The sequence below is a fragment of the Lagopus muta genome, chromosome 4 (genome assembly GCF_023343835.1).
Source record: "Lagopus muta isolate bLagMut1 chromosome 4, bLagMut1 primary, whole genome shotgun sequence".
In the NCBI taxonomy this organism is placed as follows: Eukaryota; Metazoa; Chordata; class Aves; order Galliformes; family Phasianidae; genus Lagopus; species Lagopus muta.
Window position 1 is genome coordinate 53,516,138 of NC_064436.1, and position 17,922 is coordinate 53,534,059.

General features: G+C 38.5%; 1 protein-coding gene across 2 annotated transcripts in view; it reads right to left on the reverse strand.

The window, feature by feature from the left end:
* Positions 1 to 17,922, reverse strand: part of RBPJ (recombination signal binding protein for immunoglobulin kappa J region) — a 147,077-nt gene that overhangs the window by 82,147 nt on the left and 47,008 nt on the right. Inside the window, exon 1 of one of the 2 annotated variants that reach the window (XM_048941448.1) lies at positions 12,412 to 12,583. The exons of the other annotated variant lie outside the window; for it this stretch is intronic. Coding sequence (XP_048797405.1) covers positions 12,412 to 12,422 — 11 coding nt within the window. The 5' untranslated portion in view covers positions 12,423 to 12,583. Of the gene's footprint in view, positions 1 to 12,411; positions 12,584 to 17,922 lie in introns of those variants that run through there. 2 annotated transcript variants of the gene reach the window in all.

Sequence of the window (17,922 nt, forward strand, 5' to 3'; positions counted from 1 at the left end):
AAATAGTAAGCTCAGCCCACACTTCAAAAATGTGGAAGGGGAACAAAAAAAGGGAACTATGATGGCATGTAAAATTCAGCTCTTCCTCTTGCCTACCAATCAGTCGTTCTGATAAGTAATAAGGGAAACGTTTTTTGAGTATTTGTTCACGTACAGGATGAAAGAAATAAAGACAAGTCAATAAAAAATTAATGTTACATTCTGAAATTTCTTTGCATTTGCCACCACTGCTACATTACCATGGGGGGAGGGCTTCCAACCTACATCATAGGCTTATCAGCTAGCTTGGTGAAGGCAAAATGTCTCCCTCTCACAGAAAGAAGTAGCCAAGTACTATACCTTAAGAGAAATTTATATTGGTTGCTTTCACAGACAATATTGAATTACCCTTCAACCAAGATCCACGAGTGCAGTTTCAGCATCTGATTTCTGTTTTTACAAATTTGTGTATATGTGTCTTGAACTGGATCACTTTATTTCACTGATGTTTCATAATGTTTTTGATAGGCAGATTTTACCCTTTACAGCGTAAGGGAACTGCTGTATCATCTTAAAAATGTGTTGTATGCCAACGTAGTTTGCAGTTCAGATTCAGTAGTGTGGTCTTTCTTCAGAATATACTCCACTCCCAGCTCAAGATGGTCGTTTGAACAGTGGAAACAAAAAGAGAACTAGAGTGGTAGTGCCATTAGTGGCAAAATGACATAGTGACATTTCTGATTCAGGCAAGTTCTTATACTAGTTCACTTCTACTAGTTCACTTTCAGGTGACACAGGACCTATTATTAGCTGATAGCATACTGTGATCCAGATATCAGAAAAAAAAAATCCCAGTATTGGCCTCAGTGAGATAATTAGGATCAGTAGAAAAAATCCTTAGCCTATTTTGCTGAGTTAAAACCCATAGGATTGCATCCACTGCACTTTACTTTCCTTTTACACTTCACATCCTTGTAGCCAGGATGGAAGCACTGCTTTAAAAGTCAGCTAGTTAAGTTCCAAAAAAAAAGTTACAAAATTTTTCTACAAAGTTGTCAAACCTGAAGAGTTCCCTCCTGTGATGCAGCCACATCACCATACAGTTTCTGTCTGGGAGCCTGCAGCTCCGCAACATCCCTACACGAGCAGTCCTGGTGCTGTGTGTTATTTGGAATCCTACTTAAGCCAAGAGCAAGGAAGCCATGAAAGCCCTGGCTTTAACTTCATTTTGGCTTACACCTCTATCACAGTCAGCTTGCAATCCCAGCTTAAGCCAAAACCTGCCTGCCTGCCAGGCATCCTGCCATGGAGGAGGCTGAAGAGGTTTGCTGCTGATTCAGGCCAGTGTGGGCTGAGGGTCGCAGGGTTTCCAGGATCCCAGTCCAGCTGGCTTGCTGGACCCCACAACCTGCCTGCAGACCAGAAGCCATGGCAGATGCTAATGTGAATCCTGTTGATTGAACTACTGCTTACCCTCAGCTGGCAGAGACTTTCTTAAAACTGCTGCTGTGATCCTGGCAGATCACCTTTCAATTTGGAAATTTTGTATATGCGTATTTCCTTTTTTTTCCCCACTCTGCCTGCTCAACAGAAAATCTTACAGAATTTTCCTCCCACTCTAATTTGCACATAAACAAATTTTAAAAAGCCAACATTTCACCTTTTCAGATATTCTGGTGTTTGCCCATTGTAGCATAATAAGTGTGGGTATTTAAACCCCAACAAAGATAGAATACATTCAAATGGAGAAATTCTTCCAAAATTCGGCAGATTGCACAGGGTTACCCTAAGAGATGGAATGGCAGAGCTCTGCTGACATATTCCACCTTCTTTATACTAAAACTGTAGAAAGATCATCCTGTGAAGGGATTGCAGTCAGTTTTTTCCTCTTTTTTTTTCCTTTCTTTTTCTTTTCCACAGTCTTTAATCTAAACAAAAATAGTGAGCAATGCTGAACTAGAATTGGGAATTCACTGAGGTAATTTTTTTCTTCCTACAACTCTGGTAGCGTCACTGCCCAGCTGTAGGATTATCAATAATTTGGTAAGAGTTCATCTGTAATGCTCTATCTGGGTAGTTTCGTAAAATATCTCCTTCTCAGGCAGGCAGGTAAGTGCCCAGTTGCACATAACAGAAAAGTCACTGTTGATGCATAAGGAAAAGTGTGCGGTTTCCTAAGTTTCAAACTTCCTGTGCTCATGCAGCTGAACAATATAGAATTGTGTTCAGAAGGAAAGCGAGTTCCCAGTGGTACCTGGCTGAGTTTGGGATTACACTGTTACTTCAGGATGTACCTAAATGTCATTGCAGAAAGCTCCAAGGCTGCCATTTGCCTGAACATCTCGTACTGCATTAGCACTACTTTCATCTGCAGTTAAATATTTATATTTTTAAAAGCTTTACTTCTTGAGTACTGGGTTTTCCAAACCAGGAAGACCCTGTAGTCACTGTGTGGGGTCAGATGGATAGAAGAAAAGGAGCAAAGCATCACTGCTTTGTAGCTACCCTACCTCTGTGCAATGCTTCTGAAAAAAATTAAAAATAGCTTCCTGTTTTAGCAGGAAACTCCCTGTTATTTATATATCCTCTCTGTCACCTAATGTAAGGTGTCAAGTTTATAAACAAAATGCAGTGCAACACACCAAGTTTTATACCTCCAAGAAGATGAATCAATTCCAATTTACATTGCTTCATTTGTAGGGGCTATGCAAGGAGTGGCCTGAAGAGAAAAGCAAAATGAGGAAATTTCTGGATTACTATTTTCCACTAGAAGTTCTCATTATTTTTATATTAAAAGGCTTTTTGTGAGAGGTGAGAAAATTCTATCCTCTAATACACTTTCAACAGTGCTGTATGCACTTTCAGTGCTGTTTTGCCCACAGCTGAGCCTTCATGAAGAGGGTCTTTAGTGCTCCAGGTATTTAAGGCTTACGGCTACAAACAAGACACAGTAGAATAGGATTTCTTTTGTGTTTGTTAAAGTGGATAGTGATAGGAGAAGGGAGAGACAGGTTTAGGGAAATTTAGGTTAGATATTAGGAGGAAGATTATCACATAGAGGGTGGTGACACACAACAGGTTGCCCAAGGAGGTTGTGGATGCCCCATCCCTGGAGGCTTTCAAGGCCAGGCTGGATGTGGCTCTGGGCAGCCTGGTCTGCTGGTTGGCGACGCTGCACATAGCAGGGGGTTGAAACTGGATGATCATTGTGGTCCTTTTCAACCAAGGCCATTCTATGATTCTATGAAGGTGGAGCAGAGCAGTGTGCTACAGCAGAGTGGTGTGTGGCACTGTGAGATTACGGTGCTATAAATTAGGAGACTGCGTTATTTTTCTGCCTCTTCAATAGTTTAATTTTCTTGGCAAGTGTGTCCCCATTACATACCGCTTTTTCCAATCCTGTATCATAGATGAGAAGCTTTTACAGGGTGTTGGTAGTTAGAGGGCAGAAAATATAATGTTGAATCCTCTTTACTGCACAGTTCCTTGCTACAGACTACAACTGAATTTCCAAAACAGAAAGCATGGAAACAGGAATCTGGCTCCACAGAACTGTGCTGTGTTACATACAGGTGCTGATCCCAGGAATCCAGAATCCTGAGAGTCAGCAGGTGTCTGTGTTGTGACTTTTCTGTAGGGAATAAAGTTATAAACCTTAAAGAAGGTGTTTATCCTCAGTCTTCACTACAACTGTAAGAGGTTTTTCTTCTGTCAGCAGCAGTTGTGCATGGGTTAATAGCATTTTAGGGCATAAACAAGGAGAGCATTAAAAAGCCATGTAACAAGCACAGGCTTCCTGCAAAACTCTCTGTCCTCTTTCTCCTCTCCCGTGGCAGCAATACATGGAACAAATCCTTCCCGCTTACAGAGGTACATGGGCTTCTCTGCAGGTTGTTTTCATTGCCTCTTCCCAGAGTCTTGGCTTTTGCAGTTACACTAGTTTAATTTTTCAGATCTGCTAGGATTTGGGCTGCAGATATTCTTTTGCCTTTTCTGTTTTATTGCAGACTTCCTGCATAGTTACTGATTAGCAGCCACTTTATGGTACTCAAGTATTGATTTTGGTCATGGGTTGCTAGTTTTCTTAGGATTTTTTTTTTCATAGCAGTAAAAGGCATTGAAATGCTATTACTGAAATGAATTTAAAAGTTTAGCATTCACAAGCATTGGTTTTGTTCACAATAACTTTCAATTTTCTCACTTTAAAACACAAACAACCAGAACTGTTATAACAACAAGAGTGTCATAATAAGTCCCAGATCTCTTCATTGTTTTCCAGCCTGCTTTTAATTGTCTGGGTGTTACAAAAGTAAATTCAAAAGTTTTGAATTAGCAGCATTTAAAAATCTCAGAGTATCTGGAACTAATAAGGCTTCTACTGAATAGTAGTAGTTCTACAAAGAAAGACCATTACAAAATATGTTATTTTGTGGCCATTACACTATACAGCGTTAAGTTTCAGCCTGAACTGACTGTGTTCAGAACTAAAGAAAATAAGGCATGACATTAAGAGAGAAAAATAGAGTATGCTAGATGGAGTCAGTGAAATAGAGGAGCCTGACAATATAAGAGTGGCAAAGAAGGAAATTGCAATCATACTGCTGTAGAGCAGGATATAAACAAAAGCATCAAACTGATGGTGTATGTACACTTTCAATAGTGAGTGTGAATGAAAGAATCAGTAATTCGAGATTGAAAAGGAGGTGAAAAAACCTCAATTTAAATTTGGGTAGCCACCTGGCATTAAATAACTTAAAATCAAGTGAAAGTTATTGTGTAGCTGGGCAGAGAGAAGGGAAGATTACAGCAAACATTGAAATGAAACAGATGAGCTTTCTTACTACAGCTACAGAATTAAAGCATAAAGCGAAAGAATACTCAGGGAGAATTTGAACCTAGTAATCATTAGATCAATAAAAAAGAATTCATTTAGGACAACTGGGAACTTAAGAATGTGAAAGCAAGCACAAAAGTGATGTTTTGGCCAAGAACTTCTGGACAGGGAAAATCATTTTTTTTCTAATGTCAGCAGAAAACTTTGTCTAAATGTCAGCAGCAAGAAGAAAATGTGAAATCATCAGCAAAAAGAAACATTTATCATTCCTGAACTTCCATGTCACCTATGGCAACTTCTGGGAACAAGATTTTCCAGAGGGAATATTATGAATAGTTGCTGGCAATAGATTTCAAATATTTTTAAACATCTCTCTGAAAACAAAATATGTCATTGAACGTCCACTCCAGAATGGCTTTCTTTATCAGAGGAGGAAAATAAAAAAGAATGGTACACCTAGTTTTGAGCAAGAACCAGGAAGATCTAAAAAAAAAACAAAGGTGACCAGGTAGGCTTGTCAGGTTTTTCTATACAGAAGCAGTTCATCTTAAAATGCTGAACAAATGAACCCAATGTAGTCTTATAAATGATTGTTCATCACAGCAAAATAGTTATGCAAGAGCCCCTTAGAGAATCCTGAATCAAATAAAAACAGGTAGACAGCTGAGGACAGGTTAACAGCAGCAACACGAGGAGCTCCTCCCGCTGGTGAGCACAGCCTGTGGTGTGTGTCCAATCCATCACTGCTTCACAGATCTTACAGAATCCAATGGGATGATTAGTACCTTGCTAGCATAGGGGCTTAAAATGCTACCAGTATCTCCTCAGAGCTGCCCATGGGTGAAACTTTTAAGAAGAGGACAACAGAATGAAAAACATTTCATCTACAGTGAAGTATTTTCCACCTTTGTGGAAGGCCAGGGTTGCCTCCTGCCAGCCAAGCCAGGCAAGGAGCCCCTCACCTACTGTTAAATATCCATCCTGACCCCTCAGGGTCTCATCCTTCTGCCTAATATTTCTTCATTTTATGGGATTGGTCAGAGTCCTTACATGGGATTGACAAAAAGTACCTGTGCTCTTGTTCGGAGTACTGGCTATGGTGAGGTGGAGGAGAAGGCAACACTGATAACTGTCCTTATCTACATTTGCCATCAAACCAGTGCAAGTTACTCTTAATAAGGCATTTCACCTGCAGATCAGGGATAAGTATTTTGCTGCCAACTAGTATCTGAGAAGGATGCGTTTTCAAGCTACACTTAAAAGTTAGAATGATGGATTTTAAAAACCCAGTACATAGAGACAAGGGGTTTTCTTTGGGAATATCTTCTGGTTTTATTTTATTTTAATAAATTGTGCAAAGAGATGCACAAGATGTATATCTTACTAAAGAATCTATGCCAGGACCATTAAAGCCAAAAGTTAAATTATGGTATTGTTCAAGTCCACAATAATACACTATTTCTGGGAAAACTAGAATTTTTTTCTATGAGAGCTCCCCAGAAAACAGCACAGATTCTTGTATTTTCCACGTGGAGGAAAACCTCAGATAAACCTCAAGAGCTCCTAGAATACCTAAAAATACAATACCCTTTTTGTACTTTTGTACCAAATTCCTACTCTGTAATATGCTGGGCTTTTAATCTTACATCCTCATTATCAGATACTGGTTATTATACAAATATATATATATATCACATTTATATAACATGTCACATATTTGAAGGGGAAGACAACAAAAAGCTAACTTAAACCAATGCAATCTGTATTTATTTCGCTGTAATTGGAAACATTCCTGTTTATAGAAAAATACCTGAGTATTTATATATATATATGAAGTATATATATAAGAAGTATTTTTATATATATATATATATATATATATATATATATATATATATATATATATATATATATAGGAAGACATTTTAGAAATGGAACAGTCCCCTGTCATATCCTGGGCTATCGATGTAACACTCAGAATTCAAGCCACTGTTGTGTGCTGTGTCACAGGACAGAAACTTTAAGTCATGTGCATGTAGAGGCAAAAAAGAGGATGTGCTATGTCTCTTTGGAGGCTCTCATGGGCCACTGAAATAGCAAAAGGGAGAACGAAGTACTGTTGCTACTCAACTCAGTAAATAATGAGGATTCCTAGCAAATAGACAAACTGGTGCTTTCTTAGGAGTTAACATCCAATCACCTCACCTCCACACCAAAATCTTAAATCTAAGCAAAAAGCAGGAGTGCCTCAAACAGAGCTCCACAGAACTCTGTTGACCATCAGATGGCCACACTAGGGTTCCAGGAATTTAAAGGTTATGAAAACAAACCCAATATTACCATTCAATGTCTAAACAGGACACTTCATCATTACCTAAAAGGCCTGTTAAACTAGATGAAAAACTAACATTTCAAGAATGCTCTTATGGTGCTATCTAGAACACAGACTACCACTCCAACCTTTCAAAAGCTCAACTCCCACTTGTTGAGGATACTGAAGATTAGTTGATAAGTTAGCTTTTTGCAGTACAGCCTACCTGAATACATGTAATTTAAAGCTCCTGTAGTGTCTTTCATAAACGAAGCCCAAATTCACCCTTGTTGACAGGAACTGTGAAAATCTCTTACAAAAAGATAAATGTTTGCTCTACTTATTCTGGGTTTGCTTAGTTCTGGATCTATTACTGCCATGGAAAATTCAGGAACATTTGACTGATTCTGCTAAGAAGCATCTTAAGGAAAAGGTAAATAAATCTCATGCCTATGCAATGATTCAATGGATTTATGATTTTAAAACCTAAGCTCATGGAATTTTGAACGCAACACAGTTTTTATTTTGCTGGATTAGAAGAGCAGACATTTTATCAATACACAGGAGATTCTGCAAACTTCATTTGATCATACCACATAATTCCCTTTTCTTTGTGTCAGATTGAATTTCGGTGATTCAGAAAATCTGAAGTGCCATTTTTGGATACAAAATTTTTAAAATATTTTTTTATGTATAACTATACCATACACATACCTATATGCCTGCACCCATGTTTCTTTTGCTGTCATTTCACCATTAGATTCCATATAAAAACCAAGGAGGTTTTTTTGGATACTTTTCTAATGGCTTCGAATACTCACTGGGGCTGAAAACAGGCCAGAGTTTCTGGAAATCTAAATCCTCTTATTTTAATAGTTTTTTAAATCCTTGGCATTTAGCTTTGAACTTTTACCAAGAAAAGTTATATCTTATAAACAATGGCATTTGTTGATTGGATGGAGGACTAGATCAATATTGGTTTTGGCAACTCTTTTTGGCTGTGTTTTTCTGAAGAAATATGCTGGTTGTGGTGTTAAAAAGTTATGTCAGTTCCTTAACATGTGCCTCTTTTTCTTGGAGCATTGCCTGAAATTTAGTTTCCAAAGTTACTTCCAGAAGTTAACTTAGAGGCTGGCCTCCTCTGCAAAGGAAGCTACACAAAAAAGTACTGGAATATAATCTACTGTTGCGAGCTATCACCATGCATGAAGTAAAGCGATTCAAGATTAAAGACATATCGTAAAACAATGTATTTTTGTTTCACAGAAGCGCTGAACCGTAGGCCCCAACTCTCATTTACACTGATTAAGTCTGATTTACGCTGTTCTTGCATTTTAAAAGGAGGTTGAATGTAAATAAGTCGAATGATAGCAGTGAGGTTTTAGGCACTATGGGAGTAATCTGTCTGACACACAGCAAAATACAAGCCACATGATTTCCATGAATCTGTTCCTGATTCAAGCCCAGTACTATGAATGAACAAAAAACTATCTTTTAGGGAAAACATGCCATTTTGATTTCAAAGTTTCTACTTAGAGGAAATGCAAACTGACAAATTGCTACGATTACATTCAGAATTAACATTTTCATCTTATTTTGATTTGAATTTGTTTAGTTTCAGCTTCTGACTGTTTCAGCCTCTGATACCGCTGCTACAGGAAGGAGTCGCTTTGATTTAAAATGCCTGTTTTCAGAGCCAATGGCTTCTCTCAGTATGGGTTGAAGGATGAGCTAGCTGAACTCCAGAGCCAGATGAAATAGTCCTGCAACTGGTACAAAGGTACCAGCATCAGCATCATCTCTCATGTTTTTACCCTTCCCCTAGGTTTTGCTAAAATAGTTGCACCAATCTGGTGATTTAAAATGGTTGCCTAATTACAAGTTTAAATTTAATAGTGGTCCCATACCTATCTAGCAGTCTCCCATACGTGCCCTTAGTTCACCTATGTGTCTTGGTACTTAGCCCTCAGTTGTGTTCCCAGAAAGCAATCACATTACATTCCAGACTTTCTTCTGCTGTGATAAATAAGACAAGCTCCTTCATTACTCTCAAAGAGCAGTTTTCACAATTCACTCAAGTGCCTGCTGTACATGTATAAGTCTGAATTCTCAAATGTGAGCAAACAGATTTTCCATGGAGCATCTTACTAAGACTCTCAATGAAGAACATTAAATTTTTCTGATTTTAAAAAAGAAATTCTCTCACCTGATTCATGTTGAGATTACTTATGCCTACATTCAGCTCACTTTGTTCCTCTGCCTGACAAAAGCCTTTTCTTCTTTTTTTTGTTGTTGTTGTTGTTGTTGTACTCTGATGAAGAAGGCCACTTTACAATAATAATACATGTTATTTGATCCAGAGAAAGGAATTCATGTCCTCTGTCTTTAGGTACTTTCAGAAAGTAATTTAGTCTCTCCTGAGAAAGGTGTCCTGAACAGGTGGGATAAATGAGCAGTAAAAGCTCCCATCCCTGTATGTTAATTATAGATGGCTTTTGATAATGTAGTGGAAAGTACAGCATCAATCGATTGTACAAATAGAGCACTGTATTTTCTCTCCCATGAAAAAAGAACAAAACCACTTATTGAACTTTGCTGTATATTCTTCATTATTTCTAATTTTCCTCTAATGATGTCTAAATGGGTTATTTATGGTCTCTTCTGGTCATTACTTTTATTAAATGGCTTCCCTTTCACTTTAGTGTCAAATGTATGTTTAAAAAAAAAAACAAAAAGGTGCTGTTTCAGGTTTTTTATTATTGTGAATCATTGCCAATGAAAAATAAGTTATGAATGTCAATCTATTATGATTGAAGGATAACTGTTAGCTGTGCAACTTAAACTGTTGCACTTCTAGTAACCTATGAAGTGACATTCCTTTTTCCCCACTAACACCACAGTTCTATGTGATTACTTGTGTCAAACTAAAGTAGGCTTTGTGCACCATGTGGGTAGTTATCCCTGTAATTATTCTGAATTACTTTTTCCATAAAGAATTCAAAACTATTTTACAAAACAAAAAAATTCAAAAAATATACATCAAAATTATTGTATTTAGAAAAGGAAGACAGGTAGTACAGGTGTATGAAAAAGTTTGATAGTATATGTCAGCTTAGGCAAGTAGTGGAATTCAGATAGATTTAATTATGTGTTGACTTTGACCAGTTACATTTTACTCTGCCAAAAACTAATAGAGAAATTTTAAGGGCAGTAAATATTCTGCAATTGATTTTTCTTAGTTTTCCTCGATATGGAGATTATAATTTTGGAAGCTCGCTTTTCTCCCCATTAGGACAACAAGTATAAAGTGAATCAAGTGAATCAAGTTGTTCATGGATTTATTCGTACCTGCTATGGAGTTTCTTTAAAGATTTTGGAATGACATCTTCCATTCTGCAGTTCCTTCATTATTCCAGAAAAACTTTCCAGTCTCTACACTCTGTTATAACTTTCATCACCAAATCTAATCATTTCCAGAAAAGGAAAAAAAAATGTTCTAAAACTGGCCATTTTTCTGTACTTCACAAGAAAATTTTCAGACATTTTTATAAGCCAGGCCCTTCCTGCAGTCACTGGCAGTGTGCTGTCTGAGTTTTGATCAGCGCTGCTTTTGATGGCAGGATCTATTATCATTTGAAATGGTATATAGCAGATGCCAAATACTTGGCATTTTACACTTGTAAAATACACAGTTCAGTCAGAGATCTGAAATGCTCTCATCCTCTTTTACCTGAAATGCTGATTCTGAATTATGATGAGAGTGGAGACATTTTCCTTACCTCTTCAGAATTTGTCTGACATTTGTGGGAGCAAACTGTATCCTGGCGTGTTGGTGGCTTTGCCTATGACTCTAGATTGTCAAATTTGATCATTTGACCTAAAAAATAAACTTAAAAAGTACTTCCTCTGAAAGCCAAAAAGAGATTTGTTACTCTTTTTAGTTTTTATTTCTTTTTCTTATTTACTCAATCTTAATACACGATGAAAGGATTGCTTTACCAAGGGTACTAAAATCAATCCATGCTTCTGGAGAAGCTTGCAGCAGTTCACGTGTCCTGTCAATGGTACAGGCATTTCATTGCTGGGCTTCCTGTGTACCTCCCCAGTGCATCTCCACATTTAATGCAACAACACATCCTTGCCACTGCTGCTGGGCCAAAGCCATGGCCACACCTCATCTTGCCAAGGCAGTGCCCTCACCTGACCCAGCAGCAGGAACAGTTCCCTCTGCTTTCATCTCTGTCAGACCAAAAATGAAGCTGCTGGACTTCATATGAAAGCTTTTCTTTTCTGTTGGGATTTTAGGGGAGGCCTCAGATCTCATTTACTTAGTTACATATTTTTTCATTGGATTGCAAAGCCCTTCTTTCCATCATGCTTTTTTCTTCTTCAAAGAGCATGATTTGCAGACTTTCCCTCAACTTTGTCATCCACCCAATACGCAGAGCTCCTCAAATCTTTTTCTGTACATTCTCCCATTGTTTACCTGTTGCTACGGATCATCTTTGAGTTCATTATTTTTTTAAGATAATTCTTGAATGGTAAAAGCAAAAACTGCAGTATTCTAACTGCAGTATTCTAGAAGCTGTTTGAAGCAACAAGCAAGAGCAGAAACTTGTAGCCAACTCACTTGTCTTTCAGGTTAATGTTAACTCCTCCCTCCTGCTCAGAGGCACAGAACAATCAATAAGATTATCAGTGATCCTCAAGATCCTTATCAAAGGCCTATGAACATGAAACATCGATTCCCCACCATGCAAAAGTTCAGTCAGCCTGCATACACACATGCCATGGAGGTTCAGATGCCTGTTCAGATCTCACCATTCCACCTAGAGGGAAGGACTCACGGGCAAGAGGGACCAATTACACACAGGCTGTCTGCTTGAATCAGACACCTCAAGAGCAGCCACAGCACTTGTTCAGAGAGACATTTAGACTTTCCTCAAAGGCCTAAAATTATAGCTATATGGTTCACAGAGAGAAAATTTCAGCTTCAGAGCAGTCTCCTCATCTTCCAGTATGAGAACTTCCAATATTAGTTAGGAAGGGCAGGCAAAATATAATTCAATTCAATAAAAACTGACATAGTTCTGCTTTATGGCACTAGACATAGATCATTTAATTAATTATTCAATTTTTGCATGAAGTTCTCTTCATGTAAAATATAAATATATTGTTAAAATATCTTAAATGTATTGTTAAAAGAGCTAATATAAAGTAAGATGAAAGCAGAGTAACAGTGCAGAAAGGTTTAAGAGTGTCTTTAAATCGTACAATAAGCACTTACAAGACTTTCATTTGGCTTGGCTTACAGCATCAGCATGCGACGTTCTTGCAGTGCCCTGAATCACTGAGCCACAGAACTGCCTTACCCCATCCTCTGTAATTCCCAAGCAGAGAGGTTTCTGGGCTGAGCTATGGTATTTTCAGCTTGAGGTGGAAAAGGCAAGCTTTCCAGATCTTTCATGTGCAATATACTGACTCTACGTAAAAGAGCAGACTTCCTCATTCGTATATGGAGCAGGCTATATTCCTCTTTCACTATGACTGTCAGATCTGTGACACAACCTCACAAACCCACTGTAGAGAAATTCAGAAAGATTTTAGAGAAGTCATTTAACTTTTACTGAATACAAAATGCCAGAGACTTGCTTTTAATGACTGAAAGTTTTGTTTTACAAGTGATCTTAGTAAGAGAAGGAAAATGAGTCATGTGGAACATATATCGTGTATGAGGCATCTTACCCACAGAAAGGCAGAGGGGATGCAGAGAGATTTGCCTGGACTTCTAACAGCCTCAAAGAGCTTTTTCCTCCCTACTTTGTAGGACAGTATATTTCTTTGTTTATGTACAGAAGCAGTCATTATGTCCATCCAAACCTCAACCTGAGCAGGCGACTCAACACATGACTCATATGACTGTTTTGAATGGCATTGCCAGTGTGGCATTTGAAGCCTGCAGCTCACACAGCCCCGGCATCGGCAGCTGTGACAGCTGTCTGTCTCTTCCTCACCACTCCTCCAGGATTCTGTGCTCTTCAAACATGGATGTGACAGAGAGGAGCAAGAGAGCATGAATGCAAGGCAAAGGATAAAACTGTGAAATCACATCGCCACTTGACAAAATTCACGGAGCTGTAAGAAAGACAGTTCTGAGATGCTAGACAGCGTCCTTTACAAGAAACACCCACATGCCTGTCTGTCTTGTAATATTTTCCCCTTTACATATGTGCCAGGCAGGAGGAGGTTATCGATGCTCTCATTTTACATCCAAAGAACCCAGTGATGTTAACAGAACAGCAAGCACTGGTAAGACAACAGCCATGACAGTGCAGTTAGTCAGCCCTTCAGGAAGCAACCTCTGCCTTGCCAATGTGATGATCCTGTTTTCAAAGACTGCTCGTGTGTGGACTTTCTTTTAGTGTCTGAAATTTGACCTTAGAAATTAGCATGATGTGAAAATGTCAAGAGTTGATGTGGTCATTGTGTGTAAAAGTATCCAATGGAACACAACGGATCATCCTGAAGTACAAAAGACTTGCAAAAATCCAGACAGAGCAAGTGATTGTACCCACATTTTTTGCCAAACTACCTTACTGACTCAACTGACTGTTGAACCATGCTTAATTCTGCTGGTGGTGATAGTCTCACTCACATGAAAAAGCTCTAACTTGGGCTCTTGGGTATGTCAATGGTTCCACTGAAACTATACTGCTGATTTCATAAGCTATTTATTTCCTGTGAATACCTTGGAAAAATTCTTAGAACAGACTTAAATGAAGATAGTATTGTAACTTGGCAACATCACTTCTGAATTCATTACTGCTCATTTTCTGTTTTCCTTTGTGGAGCTCTGGTGCCTGTCATCAGTAGTCAAGGGGAAACATGGGGCTGTTTTGTTTTATTCTGATTTTACAGAACAAAATCCTATTGGCTTCAGTGTTTGGCCCTAAAAAATTATTGAATTTCCCCTAGGAAGCTGCAACTTTAAAATATTCTGTGTTGATGCATTTTTAAGTCTGCCCAGATGTAATATGCTCACACGAATTAGCCTCACTTTTTGAATACCTGGAACAGAAAGATTTCCTAATTAAAGAAGATATATTCTGTATTCATCTTTTCTACTGTGATACAACCCATATGATCAGTTTATTTTTCTGAGGTCATGGATTGCAGAGCTCATTTAGCCATGGTGATTTAACATAGTGCCATGCTGTGTTTGTACAGAAACATTGCAGAAGGGAGATTCCAATGGGATTTTAGCAACCCCTTTCCAACACAAGAGTTTCGAATAAAATTACTTGGCCGTAGGCAAAAGAATTTCCTTTTGGCAGTTTTTCTCTCCAAGGAAAACACAAAAAGTGGAAGTTAAATAGTGATGTTAATAGAGTTTTGTTGCAATAAGAGAAAAAGTGGTATTTTCAACAGCATATATACAGCAGCATCTGACAGACAACTTCTCTGATGAACCCCTTTCCTGGATTCAGGTCTTCACAGAGCTAATCCCTTGCTTGGACCATGCCTGCCCATCCCATTTCCTTTTCTTAGAATCCTCTATATCAAATGAAGGAGAGCAGAGAGCAAGGAATGAGGTCAATGCTGAGATTTTACTATTTTAAGTGCTAGTTACTAAGGAAATGCTTGCAAATATTAGGGTTTGCTTTGTGTTAAGTTCTAATGGAAATAAAAAGATGAAGACGGAACAATTCTGTGAAAACACCACAAGAAAAAAGAACCCAAAACAAATACCCTTACTTCTACTTGGCTGCCATCTGAATGGTGTAGGAAGCACCAGAACACAGCAAGTCTGTCACGCTTACTAGAGCCAGGGAAAAAAATGTTTTCTTAGAAAACATGTCAGAAAAATGCCCTATCTGCTACAGGTTTGCCGGTTTGCTTTCTTTTCCTGTGTTCTCTTTCCATTTCATCTTCCCTGGTGAAAGAGAAGAGCAGAAAGGAGGAAATATTTTTCACTCTTAAAAAGAAAACTGAAAGAACGATTATTTTTTCCCAAGAGATGTACATTTTCCTATTGAAAAATGTTCATCATGAATAGTACCAGTCAGTTCCTGCCACTATCCTCATTCATGACTACTGATGTGGCATTGATTATGACTTCACTGTCTACAGCCACATCATACCATACCACACCACACCATACCACACCAGTTAGCAAACCCGCAGCCTCATGTGCTGACTTGGGTTAAGTTTTCCTTGGAAGACAAACTTCCAGGTCTCCCTCTCTGTCTGCTAGCTTCAGTACTTCCAGATGAGACAAGTCTCTGCCTGAGTCCCATCAGAGGAGATCCCTAGGCAGAACAGACTTTGGCCGTCTTCCCTTTACTAATATTCCTAAGTCTTCATCAAAACTTCTACATAAAGTCAACTTTAATTGGACATTGGTCAACTGTGGGAAACTGATGAGAAATGAATCTTTGAAAAATCCAAATTAACTCTGGGAAACAACTTGACTTCTTGATGTATTTTATGGATGTCTTCAAGATATTTAAATTGGTGAAGAGAATCTAAATGATTCAGGTGTCATTTTTTTTCTCTGACTGCAAATTTATTATGCCCTCGAAACAAATATCAGATTGGAAGTCTGTTGTAACAGCATCCAGCACACATGCTATCCTGCAAGAAATCCCACTGAAGAAAATCAATTTTTTCAAGGAAACTAAAAAACTGTATCAAATGGAATTCAATATAATTTTATACTTACATTTTTGATACACGATTGAAACTTCAATTATCTTTATGAAGAATACATCTCAAATATGTTTCATATGAACTGGACACCTCTGGATAACCTCTTTTTAGATCTTAAAATAGTAGACAGCACAATCCCATCTCTCTTTGGAAATTTCCCAATTTTCCAGTATTCTCTAAATGTTTACTCAAATGATGCATCTAAGGGGCATTGAGACCATTCTTCTTTGCACCCCATTTCTTTCTGATTCCTCTTTCATTATCACTTCTTAGTGTCTTTCTTTTACTATCACACAGGATGGCAACCTGTCACTTCTCACTTGCTAACATCTGCATAATGTGTACATGAATAAACTGTCCCTTACTTTCAACTTATCTGTACGGTATAGTTAGGTTAAACTGTAGGGGATCTTTTATCACCAATAACCTAATTGCTGTGCAATAGTTTGTTGCTTCCTTGACTCGTGCGAGTGTAGGGTTAAAAAGTGAAGCTGGTCATGAAATGATCCAAGCACGAAACAGCCTGACTGTATGGCAGTGCTGAGTGATATAGCCAAGAAGACACATAGGTACACAGATACGTTGCTGTGACAGGGCGATAAATGTACCTTTGTTTGTAGGTAACCTGTAAATATACAAGCCCATTCATTTGGAATTCAGTATTTGAAGATTTCCTCCCATATGCCCACCATATGTCAGATTAATGCTCCAGCTCCAGAGAATGGCAAGGCACACTAAAGGCAGCTACACAGCTCTGTGTCAGGCAGATAATGGTACAGTACAGTGCTGTTTCCCATCCATCTGGGGCAATATGCATTCCTGTTCTGCTGCAAATATGGAACAGAATTATCTCTAAATAATCCATTTATTCTTTTTACTTCCCTTTATCATCTCTGCACACTGACTTGTAACTTAGTCTTGTTTCCTTTTACTTCTCCTTTATGCGGGACATGGAAAAAACAGCAGTAGATTCTTAAACAGTACTAATTTTAATGAACAATTCTCATGTTAATTTTCTGTTCCTAATTAACTATGCTTGGGAACTGCTTTCAGCTTTGGAGAGCTGGCTTGCAGTTTTTCTGGAATCATTTCATGCCCCATTCTAATAGCATACGGTAACAAAACCATTGAGCATTCTTCCACTGCTAGGTGGAACTCCTATTTTAAGTCATCCTCTCCTGGGTGCAAGACTTTCTGTATTTAAAAGTTGGCTCTTATTTTTAGAATCTCACTTAGAGTACTCCATTATATATCCAGCAAATACAAGTTGAAGGCATGTAAGGTGAGTTCTTCTTCTTAATGCTACCAAACTACATCCTCATGTATACAAGGACTGATCAATCTGCAAATGGTCATCACTAGTTTATCTTTCAGAACCTGGCAGATGTGAGCCACATGTGTAGATGAGGCTCAGTGCTCGCTGGTTCACGATGCACTGTTCTGTCTGAAGTGTACAGCAGCTCCTTGCCCCGCTCCACCTGCCTGGACCAACCTTCTTCCCACAGGGCTCATGCTCCAGCCGTGGGACTCATCTCGTGGCACTGCAGCCATACCAGTGCTGTTCTGTTAGTGGTACACATGGCAGCACTCAATAGAGCAAGAGAGCAGATTTGAAATGTGATTTAATATGAGTAACTGAACCAGAGGACATCACAGAGAAGAGGAGCTGGAAGGGAAGCCAACATATTTCAGAGAACACAGACATGACTCAGAGTCACAGGACCATGAATGCTCAAAGTTCAAGTGTCTTAAACTAAATATGAAAGACTACCAGCTTTTCCATCCATCTCCTCATTTTGTCCTTCTTTGGTCCACTGTTTTTGGTAGTTTTTCCATCAACTACAGGGAACACAAGATGAACTGGGAAAGAAAAATGTGACTTGCAAAACACTACTTTTCTGCCTTTCAGACTGAAGTGTTATTTGCAGCAAAGTGATCCTTTGCACACTGAAGAAGTTACACACCACACACTAGAGAGCGACCACTTCATTGCAGAGTTCATTGCATTACTGAGACAGTGCAATAAAATTCAGCATTAAACTTTTAAGAACTTGAGACAACTTAAAGAAGTATCATTTCTGATCTGAAG